Raw genomic sequence first — 13,882 nt, 5'->3', positions numbered from 1 at the left:
AATCAGTAATTTTTTTATATAACTGTAAAAACTACTCTGAACATTTATTATTCCAAAAATGAAACCTTCCTCTGGTTGTAAATATTAAGATTATACCACCAAGAATGAGTCTTTCTGTAAAAATAAAAAATGATTTAAATCAAGTCTTACTGACTAGTGATTTAAATCGATTTGAATTAAATTAAATCCATTCAGCACAATTGTCCTCCTTCCCAGTTGTCCACCCTTCACCCCAGTAACAATCCATTTGCACACCGAGTAGTCCTTATTAGGCTCTTTTTTGGGATGGGGAGGGTCCTTCCTCTTAAATATCTGATATTTAATACCTTCCCACCCCCCACGCCTGCTAATACAGCTTCTCCTTGTGCCTGGACGTCGCTTTGGCACACCCCACCCAACATGAGTAATAAAAAAGGAAGGAGGAGGAGGAGACCCGTTTCCAAGCGCCAGAACATGTCTGGCAAGTTGAACCCCGAGTTTCCAACCCCCCAGGATGACTCTGGTAAGCCGCATTTCTTTAACTCATTGCTACAAGCCGCTTTTCCCGACAAGAGGCTGGCTGGAAGGAGACAGAAGAGCGGCAGGAGAAGCCCATCCGCCCTTGCACCGATTGCCTGCGTTGCAAGGGGTAGAAGTGGACGTGGCTATAGCACAGGCAGGGGAAATGGGTGACTACAAGAAAAGGTCCCCTGCCCCGAGGCACCTGCAAACCTATACAATCGCGTGCAGCGCCTCTTCCCAAGGAAAGCAGGAGAAGAAGGGCGGGTCTGTAAGTGGCCATTTAAATCCTTTAACACCAGCCGCTAGCTGATCTTTTTTTAAACAGCTGCTGATGGGGAAGGAAAGGTTTAGGGCGCACGGAGCGCGCAGCCAAAAGCCTCGAGGCCTTGAAATCTGGTTCCGAGGCGTGGAGATGGCGGGCCCCTCATTCATCCGAGGCTGGGGCTGCAGTTGCTACAATGGCAAAAGGAGGAGGAGGAGGAGGACGCGCTTCTTTTGTTCCTGGGCCCTTTTTGCAGCTGCGCCATCTCACCCAACGTGCATTATTTCTGTTATTATTATTATTGCTTATGATCGAGACAGGATCTCCGCCTGCCCTTGCCAGATCCCAGGGCCTTTTTTTTCTGAAGGCTTCCCTGCCGGGCTCTCTTTGCCAAACACACACACACACACACACACACCCCACAAACTCACCCAGGGCCAGCGCGCCCGTCTGCTTGAGGATCTCCAGAGACATCGCTGCTCCTGCGTAAAGCGCCGCGCGCCCCTCGAAGCAGACAGGTGGCGGCCGCCACTCTTTCCCTTTCCTTTTCAAGAAGGGGATTGCGCTTCCCGGCAGGGAGATTGCATCAGGCCTGCCCGCCCACAAGCCCGCCCTTGCCGCAAAGCGAGGCCGGCTGCCGCAGCAGTGGCTGCTGCTCCGCTTTGCGCTCCGCCCCGGCGCCGCCACCCATTGCGCGCCGCTTGCGCCTGGTTGGGGAGGAGTGGAATGCGGGGACTTCTTTTATTATTATTATTATTATTATTTTCCATTACCGCTTTATAATTTCAAGGGGCTGGGGGGAAGATTCGAAACGGTTTGCGTCAGTTAAATCGGGAGTGAAACGTAGCTGGGAAGCTAAAATATTATATTAAAACAGTGTTTCCCAAGGCCGTATTTAGGTTTGACGGGGCACTAAGCTACTGAAGGTAATGGGACCCTTTATATGTGTTGAATACAGTATATGCTATATGGTAATTTATGGATGCAATAGGTATCTAAAGCAGGCTTCCTCAACCTCGGCCCTTCAGATGTTTTGAGACTACAGTTCCCATCATCCCTGACCACTAGACCTGCTAGCTAGGGATCATGGGAGTTATGCTGGTTTTGCGAATTGCAGAATATGAGAGTATGCATGAGTTTGTGTGCATACTTGTTTTAAATTTGCATGCTTGAATCATGAAAGTTCATGTTGTAATAAACCCCTGCAAGTTCCTTGTAATTTTTTTGCTGCTAGCTTAGCTATTATGTAGTTCTTTTTTTATTAAAAAAAAAAAGCTATCTTAAGGGGGAAAGCATTGTGTATGTACTGTATTCAATACACATTTTTCACTCCTCTGCAGCAAGAAAAGCAAGATGCTTGTGCATCATCTAGCATAGTAGTTCCTAATTAAATACTGCGGGCTCCATGTTTTTCAGAAGCCAAACCATGGACCCCCTACTTTTGAACATTTTGATATTTCTACGGTAGTTTTTGTTATGTGAATGGTGCCACACACACCATGGGTAGGTTATGCAGACCCCCTGGGCTCCACAGACCACCACTTACCTAGTACAGTGGTACCTCAGGTTACATACACTTCAGGTTACAGACTCTGCTAACCCAGAAATAGTACCTCGGGTTAAGAACTTTGCTTCAGGATGAGAACAGAAATCGTGCTGCAGCGGCGCGGCGGCAGCGGGAGGCCCGATTAGCTAAAATGGTGCTTCAGGTTAAGAACAGTTTCAGGTTAAGAACGGTGCTTCAGGTTAAGAACAGTTTCAGGTTAAGAACGGAGCTCTGGAATGAATTAAGTACTTAACCTGAGGTACCACTGTATATTCTAGCTATCTAAAGTCAGGTCTGTGAGACCTCTAGTGGTGAAATGTCAGACTTCACTTTCAGCAGATTTTTGAGCTAGAGCAAGGACTCAAGTGAGACTCTTCAGTTACAGTCATACCTCATGTTACGTCCGCTTCATGTTACGTTCTTTCAGGTTACGTCCTGCGGCGACTCAGAAGTACCGGAAAGGGTTACTTCTGGGTTTCACCGCATGCGCAGAGGCAGAAAATGACATCATGCGCAGAAGCGGCAAATTGCCGCTGCGGGTTGTGCTATTTTCATGTTGCGAACGGGCCTCCGGAACGGATCCCATTTGCAGCCAGAGGTACCACTGTATATCGTTATACCTGCCTTATAAACATGCAACACCAGATGGCGCTGTAGAGCAGTGATCCATCACCAATGGGGTTTTCCTTTAAGAGCCTTTATAACGTGTTCTGTGGCGGTTTTTTTTTTTTAAAAAAAAATCTGTATAGATCCAGCCCAAGTGTTCTCAAAGAATCATATAATTGTGGAGTTGGAAGGACCCCAAGGGTCATCTATAGTTCAACCCTCTACAATGCAGGAATCCTGAACGCGCAGTCCCCCATCCAGTTTGAAACCATACCCTACTCTGCTTAGCTTTGCAAATGTGGTAGCAGTTTTACCACTGCACTGCTGCACCCTACAAATTGGAATCGCAAAAGGTGGTCACACAAGTGACTGGAAACTCCTCCTGCGCGGCATCTCCAGCTGCTCCTATCTCTTTATTATTATTTTTTTAAAATAAATATTTATTGAGATTTTTTTTTTAAATACAAAATGCAAAAATGATAAACAATATAACATGAATGATAACACATTTTTCAAAACTTCTTTGGACTCCCTCACGTCTCCCACTCCCACTTACATCATTATGACCTTTTTCCAGCAATTTATCATCTTGTTTACATTCTTAAATCTCGTTCAATTAATTTAATCTAATAATTCTCCAAAAATTTTATATTTTCCTCAATCTCACTTATCGTCAAATTCAAATCTAATTCAATGGTAGGCAGTTATTTATGATCTAGCATCCTTCTTAGCCTTCTACCAAATTACAATACTTTTGTAAATAAATCTTGAATTTCTTCCAGTCTTCTTCAACCCTCTCTTCTCCCAGGTCTCAAATTCTACCAGTCATCTCGGCCAGTTGCATATAGTCCATCAGCTGCATCTGCCACTCTTCCAGTGTGGGTAGATCTTGAGTTTTCCAACTCTTAGCGATAAGTATCCTTGCTGCCGTTGTTGCATACATAAAAAATGTTCGGTCCTTCTTTAACACCTTCTGGCCGACAATGCCCAGAAGGAAGGCCTCTGGTTTCTTAGTGAAGGTATAAATACCTTTTTCAACTCATTATATATCATTTCCCAGAAGGCCTTCACTCTAGGGCAAGTCCACCAGAGGTGAAAGAATGTTCCTTCAGGTTCTTTACATTTCCAACATTTATTATCAGACAAATGGTATATCAGCTGCTCCTATCTCTTTAAGCCCTTTGACAGGAGCCAGCAGCAGTAAATCACCTGAGTGAATCCAAGCCAACTCTTTATTAGCAAAAGAGGATCTGTACAGGAGTGTTAGGCCTAATGAGCACAGCAACTCATCTCCGGCAGGTCTTGCCCCCATGACTCAGTTGCCAAGAAAAAACATCCCCAACTGCCCACGGTCACCTATGTCTCTGCCTCTTCTGGTTTCCCCACCACCACCCCAAGCAATCTGAGACTGCTCCTGCGTGTCTGCCTTTGCTCCTCCCGATTCATACCTCTTCTGGTTCTGGGAGAACAGAAGGGAGGGGAGCTTGTCACAACACCAGGGGGAGATACCGGCACCTCTTCACAAGCCTGATCCATCTCTGCCTCTTGACCTCCCTTCTCTCCTGCTTCTGGACTTCTCTCTGCCACAGACTCTCCCAGCTCACTAAGCCCTGTTCCTGTTAGGTTTCTGTTAAGCCACTGTGCAGTTCTTGGAGTCACAAGACTCTGTTGACATTCCAGACTGTTGGAAGTCTGACGGGAGACGGATGTTGAAGTTACTGGTTTCCCGTTTCTTTGTTCTGTTGTTTTCTGTCTCACAGAGATCAGACGCATATTCTTTTCTGCCTTGCGTAATTAGAAATAAAGTAGCAATGTAGCACATATTTCTGGCTCCTGCTGCTGCTGTCTAAGTACTCTGTGAATGGAGAGTGTGCCTGAAGTCTCATTCAAAGGCTTAGGTCGTTAATCACCGTCGGAGGAGAGCCTGGATGGGGTTCCGAAAATACAGCCGGAGGAGTAGCCATTACAGCTCGGTCGTACGGAGGCTCCGACAGTTACCTCTTCAGCAGCTTCCAACACCTCCTCCCAGTCTTTTCTTCCTTTGACCCCCATCGCCGTCCCACCACCACTCCTCAGGTTTTGAGCCTGCTTCCCTTGATGATTCCCCAGCTGGTTCCTCTCTTTGTCCAATCAGTGCATGACACCGACACTCTCTTTACCTCTGCGCCTTCCTGCAACAATTTATTCCATCTGACTGCCCATACTCTTCCTCTTTTCCCTGCCCCACAGAATCCCCTTCTCTTGGTTTGTCCTCCTGCCCCCTGCCTCCTTTGGAATTCTGCCTGTTCCTGACAGATGGGGAGACCTGTGTATGCCACTCCTGAGTTACTTGATGGAAAGGGGGAACATAAACATAGCAAATAAAGTAACAGTTGCACTCTCACGAAAGTCGCTGGACACTATATGAATATACAAATATGTATTTGAAGTATAGTTTAATAAAAATATTTCGGACCAGTGAAAACACTTCTTTCACTTCAGTCAAAAGCATTAAAAATTAAGGCCTGTCAAATATGTACATTATCTTTAAGCAAATAAAAATATTTACAATATATGGTTTGGATACAAGTGTATGGCATACCTATCTCAACCAGCACGTTAAAATTAATATTGCACCCAGATTAGGAGCTTGAAACGTGTGGCTCGCCACCTCGTCTTTGGATGGAGAGAAACCAGTCTAGGAAACTAAAGTCAATCTTCTCCCACCTACTTAAAAGAAAAAGCTGTAAACCTTTGCACATTAAATAACGATAATAATGAAGAAATGTATGAATTCCATGCTCCTAAAGGATGATTTTAGACTGCATGGTTTGCAAAAAAAAAAAAAAAGTGGAACTATATAGTGAATATTTAACAAGACACATTGGTGTATGCTGAAATTTTTGAAATGTAAACCATTTATATGTCCCAACACATAAACCCTCTGAACTGTACACTAAAAATCTCAAAAAAAAATTTTTTTACTATTAAAACATAGTGAAAAGGAGTCATCCTTGATGTGCTCAGTTCTCTTGTTCCAGTTTGTGCTTTGAACCATCACCCAGTGAAAAAAAAAAAACATTTTATTCAGTTTAGTCTGTTTCACCCAGGACTTGTAACATGGGTCTCACTTAAGCGTGCATATTATCATGTGTGAAGAACCCATGCACACCTGGTTTTAGCCACATATACATGTGTAGTAAAATAGACAACGCACGTGCCTTTTAAGTAGAATGGTGTCCACATGTTCTGCATCAGGTGTGGGGAATTACAATTCCCATCACACCCAGCAAAAATCAATGGCTAGGGATGATGGGAGTTGTAGTTCAGGAACACCTGGAGGACCAAAAGTTCCTCACACCTGTTCTACGTGGAAACAATTCCCGTAATGTGAGAATCGTTGACGTCTACCTTGCATAAAGGTTAAGCAGGTGGAAAATCAAGGAAGTATGCCAATAATACACCCTTCACTGGTTTGATATCTCGTCCCTTTTTTCGCAAAACATGATACAAAGAACACAGAGACTTTTAAAAAGAGGAAAGGCAGTGATATAAAACAATATACCAGAAAAGAGATTCAATTCACCAAGTCCTGCTGGTGAACAGTTGGTGGTGATTTCAGTAGAGTATCCCCCAAGAAAGCCCCGATTGAGTGAATGTTGCAAACTAGCTATGCCTCCTGGACCAGACCTAGAACAGAGACAGGGAACTTGTACTTCCCAGATGCTGAACTACAGCTCCCATCACCCCTGACTATTGGCCATTGTGGCTGCAGCTGATGGCAGTTGGAGTCTCAACAACATGCACAAAGCCACAGACTCCCTATCCCCAATGCCAGATTAAGAGGCTAACCTGATTAGGATGCTTTGCATATACTGACGTTTCCCCACCCAAATCCATGAAAATTATTAAAAGCTTGCTGCCTTGGGCCACAATACCCCATGGATCGGTGAATAATGGTTCTGAATGCTTGCAAAGTAAAACTGCACCTCTCTTGTCTTAAAAGAAAAAGAGGACATCTTTGGTTAGCTAAAAATAATAATCATAGCTGAGTTAGTGGAATGAAGTGGCAAACAAAACCATTTTGCTTCTCAGCTAAGTCCATCTTTGGTGTTGAGGCACAAAACATCTGTTGAAACTGTATTTTCATGATTGCATTTTAAAAAAAGAAACATGAAATTCTAAGTATCATTTTAAAAGAACAACCGTTGCAATTGTTGGTCTTTAAGCCCATAGATTTATATCCTTCAATTTCACATGAAACAAAATATACAAGGATCAAGATCTGAAAACACTGCTCAGTTCTTCAGTTCAGTTATCTCAAACGAAGTAGCTTGAGGAGGAAATCAAGCTGTCTTCATAATCTTGAATTTTTTTCCCCAAAAAAGAAAAAAGAATCCTGAGTTCTTCATAAAAAAATAAAAACTTTGTGCAATTGTTTTTCAAAGGGTGGGGGGGGGATCCACTTCCTGTAGGACACAGAAAATCATCAGCTGGCTTCTTCAGCTTGCCTGACTTCTGCTAAATTGTTGCCAAGGACTGCGGTTAACGAAGCTCTCCTTTTACGAATGATCCGCCCGGAAGCTATGAGGTCAGCGTAACCCCGCTGGTGGGAGAAGGCATAAGCAGAACGGCGGCCAGAGATCCCGCGGCGGAAGACGCTTTGCCTTCGCTTCCATTTTTCCTCTTCGGCCTTGAACTTCTTGCGATTCTTCTGGACCTTTTAAAGGAGAAAGTTGCACAAAAGGTTAACGAGGAAGCAGGGAAACGGACTCAACTTGCTACGGATAGAAGGTTAAGTTAAATCCTGTGGACTCCTGGAAGATGCTGGGAACCCTAAGCTGCTACTTTGCATTGAGACGGACCAGTGGGCTCGTTGAGCTCAGCTCTGCTTGCCCTGTTAATGCCCTCTACATTTCTCATACGTACCTTCTCACTTTCCGAAGGCCAAATGGTCATGCTCAAGAAACGGAGAGCGACCACCGGCAGCAAGCAAAGTGCAACGGATAGGATTATTGTCAACCAGAGATACGGTTGCCGGAGAGCGTTTGGGGCAGTACCTGTAGGAGGAAAGAGAGAGGAAAGAATAATGTACACATAGCTATGGTTGTGGTGCTCCCCTTCATGCTAATAGTATCACACAGAAAGCAAAAATGCTGGCAATGTTATTACCGTAAGAATTAAAAAAGGTAAAGGACCCCTGACCATTAGGTCCAGTTGTGACCGACTCTGGGGTTGTGGCGCTCATCTCACTTTATTGGTCGAGGGAGCCGGCCATGTGGCCAGCATGACTAAGCCGCTTCTGGCGAACCAGAGCAGTGCACGGAAACACCGTTTACCTTCCCACCGGAGTGGTACCTATTTATCTACTTGCACTTTGACGTGCTTTCGAACTGCTAGGTTGGCAGGAGCAGGGACCGAGCAACGGGAGCTCACCCCATCGCGGGGATTCGAACCGCCGACCTTCTGATCGGCAAGTCCTAGGCTCTGTGGTTTAACCCACAGCGCCACCCGTGTCCCACAACGTAATAATTACTGGCTTTTTTAAAAAAGGCTTTGGTGATGGGTTTATGTTTTTAGAAGTAACTTGCAGAGCATTTATCACATGGCCTCTAGGGGCCCAAATACTATGGCTCTTTGCTGCAGCCTCCACCAACCTGGCACTCTCCAGACGCATTGGACTACAAATCCCATCAGCTCCAGGCAGCACAGGGCTGATGGGAGTTGTAGCCCAAAGCATCAGGAGGGCACCAGGTTGGTAAGGCTGAAGTGGTGTGTGTGTATATATATATATATAATATATGAAGCTGCCTTGCATCAAGCAAAACCATTGGTCTACCTCAAAGTTTCCCTAACTTGGGTCTCCAGCTGTTTTTGGACTGCAACTCCCATGATCCCTAGCTAGCAGGAACAGTGGTCAGGGATGATGGGAACTGTAGTCCAAAAGCAGTTGGAGACCCAAATTGGTCTACCTTGTCCAACATTATCTAGTCTAAGTTGCAGCAGCACTTTTAAGTCTCCAGCAGGTGTACCTACCAGCCCTGCTATTTGAGATCCTTTGAGATACCAGAGATTTAACCTGGGGTCTTCTGCAATGTGTGCCCTTCTACTGAGCTCTGCGGTCCCCAGCCCCCGCTCCATCTCTAAAGCCACTTTGAGGATGACTGCTTTTGTGGAAAGGTGGCAGCGGAAAAGGCAGGGAGGGAAGGGGTTATTGGTTTGTTTTCGTTCTTGCTTTTATTCTGCATTTTGTGTTTTTTATCTTCTGCTTTTATGTTGTGAAGCGCCCTGTGATCTACAGGTTAAGGGCAGTATACAAATTTAAATAAAAATAAGATGGTGATGTTTTTATGGTGATTTATATGAATGCAAACAATAAATGTGATTAGAAACCAGATACAGATACAGAAATTTGATGTCCCAATACGAACTCAAATTTGAAGATTAGTAGTTATTAGCAACAGCCCCATTAAAAATTGCTAGTGTACATTGGGTTTGGTTCCCAACCAACCATGGCCTCAAATATGCCTGTGATACGTTATCAGGTTTCTGGACTTCAACAGCTTCAGCCGTACATAAAATTCAATGAAACTGAATAAAATGGAGCCCCCTCCTTACCAGGCCCAAACTTTAATTAAACGCTTGTTTCTCTTTTAAGATCGCCTTTGCCAAAATGGTGTTGAACTTCAACTCCAATCAGCTCCAGCCAGCATGACTGGGGATGATGGGATTTTTAGTCCCAACGACATCATGGAGGGCACACGAGGATAGTGTAGACTCTTTGGGGTGCGTCACATGGCATTTGTAGTCACTAATGTGGCTGCAGCTAGGGTGACTTAGTTAAGTACTGACCTGTAAACTGAAAAGCAGCAGGAAAAAGGACATGGATCCCAGCACTGTGTAGATCAAACATAATTCCGAAGTAAAGTGCAATACTCCCAAATATTGAGAAAGCATTCACAAACGTCCAGTAAGATGTATCCAGGCCCATCTAGAAGCAAACAGACAGACATGCAGAAGTTAGCAAGAGGGCAGATCACGGTACAGGTGGGAGGTGTCAATAGATTCTTCAAAACCTTGAAGACAGTTCTCCAATGGGCAAGATGAGCACAAGGGAGGGGAGGACAAAGGAGGCTGGCACCTCCATTTGCTACTTTCTCCCAGCTATGCCCAAGCTGTTCTTCAGCTTGACTTTCTGAGGAATCGCATGCTCAAGTGGACAGAGCAGGGAGCTATCCCTCAGCTCTCCTGGTCTACTACAAGAGCAATTTCTCTCCCTCTCTCTCTCTCTCATTTCGTTTCCCTCATTCCATTTCCCACAGAAAATATTTTGCCTCTCCTGCTTTAAATATTTCTGGGTTTTCTTCAAAGAGAAGCAAGAGTTGCTTGCGCTCAGAAGACAGCATGAAAGAGTTATCATGAAACTCCCTCCTTACAAAAATCCGGCTATCATCCACGCATTGTTTGCACGAAGGAGTATCAGCTAAAAACCTCCTCGTTCCTGTAGGCCTTTGGAACACTGTAGAATCAGCTTTGACCTGCATAACTTACTTACGTTGTGGGTTGTGATTTTACTTTGGGTTTTTAGTGCTGGGTTTTTATGGCTGTTGTAAAAGCTATGTCCTGGTCTCTCACGAGAGGAAGGGCAGGATTGTAAGAAAAATAAGGAACAACTGCAAAAAGCCCAAATCGCTCGGCACACTTGCACTCTTGCCAGATGCTGCTTCCGGTGATAGGGGCCATGCAGGTTTCCTGCAGGTTTCCTGCTCCTCTTGCAAGAGTTCCAGTAGTTAAGATGCACAGATGTGAGGGTTAGATGAAGGGCAGAGTTGCTACAAGACAGAGCCGTAGCAACACTCTGGGCTCCATCTGCACCATACATTTAAAGCAGCATCATGCCACCTGAAAGAGTCATGGGCTTCTCTCAAAGAACTGTAGTTTATTGAGGCTGCTGAGAGTTGTCAGATTCCTATTCCCCTCACAGCGCTACAGTTCCCAGAGTGACAACTGTGAAGAGGGATTGATTCTTAAACCACTCTGGGATTTGTAGCTCTGTGAAGGGAATAGAGTTCTCCTAACACAGGTATGTCCAAAGTCTGTATTGGGGGCTTAATCTGGCCCACCGGTCAGTTTAATCCGGCCCTTGTGGCTTAGCAACTTTGGTTGGCCCTTTGGTCAGCCTTCATGGCCCTTCATTTCATCAAATCTGGACCTCTTTGAAAGAAGTTTGGACACCACTGTCCTAACAGCTCTCAACAAGCTACAGTTCCCATGATTCTTGGGGGGGGGGGGGAGATAAGCCAGGACAGTTTAAAGTGGTATAATACTGCTTTAAATGTATAGTGCAGACAGGGTCTCTCTCTCAGCCCTCCTCACACCCAGTCTCATATCGCATAAAACTTCTCTAGGTCTGCAAGTCTGAGAAAAGGTCATTCAGTTTCTCAGTCTCCCACCCGCACACACAATGTCTGGCCATAAATCTCCATGTTCACAGCATCAGAGAGAGTCTGATTACCAAGCTGCCCATTTCACTGATGTGCTTTGTGTACAGCAGACAGAGGAGCTATATGAGATTCATCTACTTGCCTGAAAGTTGACTGCGATTATGAGAGAGGACGCCGCTGTGACAGCGAAGGACTGGTAATCTGAGGGTGCTTCTCCATCTTGCCCCATGGTTTGTAGGTAAGCACCGTACGGTATGAAGAAAATAATCAGTGATGATAGAGCACCGTGCAGGAGGCTTTCAAAGAACTTCCTGTAGTTGAAAAGCAAATCTCTCTGTCCCGATACGTACAAGGCAGGAAAACGTATGCTCAGCTTGTCACTCACGTCCTTAAAGAAATCATTGCAATTTTATTACTACAGCAATTTTTTTTATCTTGAAAGGTAACTATAAAATATGCAACCCCCCCCCCCCACAACTACTCTGTAATATTAATCAGAAACATTCAATTCCAAAACAGAAAGGCAGCCATATCTCAATTACAGAAACAGTGATAAAAATTGGTCCTCAGTAAAAAATTTGCATGTAACACTATGAACATGTGAGCATGTGAGCTCCCAGAGAGGCAATTGTGGCCTCTTTGCTTCTCCTCTGGTCCTGCTGCACTGCACATGAGCAAAACCATGATTTGGCTTAGTGTTTCATCTCACCCGATGCTCATTATTTGTCTCCTCTGGACAAACCACAAACTGAAACCCAAGAACAAGCCTTCATTTACAGCTTTGGCTTGTCTGGAACACAGCAAAACCACCACCCCTGGTTCAGATGACACACTAAACCATGGGTAGGCAAACTAAGGCCCGGGGGCCAGATCAGGCCCAAACGCCTTCTAAATCTGGCCTGCGGACGGTCCGGGAATCAACATGTTTTTACATGAGTAGAATGTGTCCTTTTATTTAAAATGCATCTCTGGGTTATTTGTGGGGCTTGCGGATTCATTCATTCCCCCCCCCCAAATATAGTCCGGCCCCCCCACAAGGTCTGAGGGACAGTGGACCGGCCCCCTGCTGAAAAAGTTTGCTGACCCAATCATAAACCCAATCACAACAGCAGCAAGATTGGAGGAGGAAGAGCAAAGCAGCCACAATCTTATCTCCGAGAACCCACTAAGCAAACTGCGTCAATATTTGCAGGCATTTCAATATAAATAAGGACTTACGTTTCTGCTTTGACCAGTGGAAGGTTACACCCTTATTTCCATACTGCTCAACAAAAGCTCTGCACTATGGAACCAGAAAATGCCCAGGTCTTCCCTTATGCTACTTATGCATACACTTCCTCACTGTGGACATCCACACCAATACACAGATGTCTAGAAGGTGGGCCCAGTGGCATGCTCAGCACTAAGGGGGATGTCAGCAGTATGGTTCTGCTTCTGCAGCCTTCTCAGCATATAATATATGATGGGAGCTCCAAGGTTGCTCAAAAGCAACCTGGTGCCTAACACAAGACACTAAGACTTTACAGGCACAGGGCTTTTATATAGTTCCCCAATAAGTCTTGAAACACAGGCATTTTTGCAGGGTTTTGCCTCGCCCCCAGAGGCACGCTCCATTGTCTCTCAAGACTGATGAATGCCAGCAACAACCTCATTCAAAGAGGAAGAGGAATCTGGAGGCTGGTTATACAAGAGTCCATTCACTGAACACCCAACCTCACCTAGAGTCACATGGGTTTTTCCTATGATAGAATCAGCAGGTCTGAAGGTGTGGCCTTGATGTGGGAGGCAGCTACAGGATTTGTGCTCCTAGTTCTACAGTATACCAATAGAGCAAACTACGGGTAAGTGGTTTTGAGCAGGATGGAGGTCACTAACACAGAGGATTCAGGTCAGCTGTTTCCATGGCATCCAAAAGTCTGCACTGCTTTTAAAAGAAATAAATTCTGACTTCGTTGGCATACCTGGTCAAGCAATCCAACGAGGAGAACTGGCAGGCTGGAATATAATACGTTGTAGAGAGTGATAAACCAATCTTCATAAGCTGTCTGCAATAAACAATATAATAATAATTTGGTTACATCATTTTTCTATCTCCCATGCATGTAAGTATGTATGTAAAGAGACAGAGAGAGTTAGTCAAGAGATTGTAACTAGAATTGAAAGAACAGGCATCCACAAACAGAATTAACTGCACATCTTATTTTTCTCTTCCAGTTCTCAGTTGTTGAAAAGTTACACAGCATTTCAGTTCCAATTGTAGGCTCTCTTCATAACACAATAAATTAGTTACAGGTAGGTAGCCGTGTTGGTCTGCCGTAGTCGAAACAAAATAAAAAAAATCCTTCCACTAGCACTTTATTTTTTTTTTTTTTTATAATAATTTTTATTAATTTTCCACACAAATAATAAAGAACAATATAAAACAGTATAACTTCAAGCTCATCGGTTCATGCCCTTTTTTCTTTGACTTCCCCATACCTCCCCAACCCTGCATCCTTATTTAATAATTCTTTAGCAACCCTTAGGTCCATTGTCTTAATTCCC

The 13,882-nt window shown here is 44.5% G+C and overlaps 3 protein-coding genes and 1 long non-coding RNA gene across 4 annotated transcripts in view; 1 reads left to right on the top strand and 3 right to left on the bottom strand.

Annotated features, from left to right (window-relative positions):
* NARS1 (asparaginyl-tRNA synthetase 1) overlaps positions 1-1,390 on the bottom strand; it is a 34,518-nt gene extending 33,128 nt beyond the window's left edge. The window contains exon 1 of the mRNA XM_079994909.1: positions 1,195-1,390. Within this exon, the coding sequence (XP_079851035.1) occupies positions 1,195-1,237 (43 nt within the window). The 5' untranslated portion in view covers positions 1,238-1,390. The remainder of the gene's footprint in view (positions 1-1,194) is intronic.
* On the top strand, positions 59-13,630 carry LOC307226454. The gene is made up of 3 exons (XR_013843439.1): positions 59-502; positions 11,446-11,576; positions 13,553-13,630. It is a non-coding gene; the product is annotated as an uncharacterized lncRNA (long non-coding RNA).
* On the bottom strand, positions 5,334-9,911 carry LOC307226967 (phospholipid-transporting ATPase IC-like). The gene is made up of 3 exons (XM_079995952.1): positions 9,747-9,911; positions 7,824-7,954; positions 5,334-7,614 (listed from the first exon to the last, which is right to left on the bottom strand). The coding sequence occupies exons 1-3, from the start codon at positions 9,883-9,885 to the stop codon at positions 7,384-7,386; spliced, it is 501 nt and encodes a 166-aa protein (XP_079852078.1). The 5' UTR covers positions 9,886-9,911; the 3' UTR covers positions 5,334-7,383.
* ATP8B1 (ATPase phospholipid transporting 8B1) overlaps positions 11,469-13,882 on the bottom strand; it is a gene marked incomplete at its 3' end in the record, with an annotated part of 68,629 nt that continues 66,215 nt past the window's right edge. Inside the window, exons 24-25 of the mRNA XM_079994750.1 lie at positions 13,300-13,383; positions 11,469-11,726 (exon numbers count right to left, since the gene is read on the bottom strand). Coding sequence (XP_079850876.1) covers positions 11,469-11,726; positions 13,300-13,383 — 342 coding nt within the window. The remainder of the gene's footprint in view (positions 11,727-13,299; positions 13,384-13,882) is intronic.

This window comes from Podarcis cretensis (genome assembly GCF_951804945.1).
Source record: "Podarcis cretensis genome assembly, chromosome: 11".
Lineage (NCBI taxonomy): Eukaryota > Metazoa > Chordata > Lepidosauria > Squamata > Lacertidae > Podarcis > Podarcis cretensis.
Note: the sequence above shows the minus strand (reverse complement) of the source record. Positions and strands in the feature narration are given on the sequence as shown.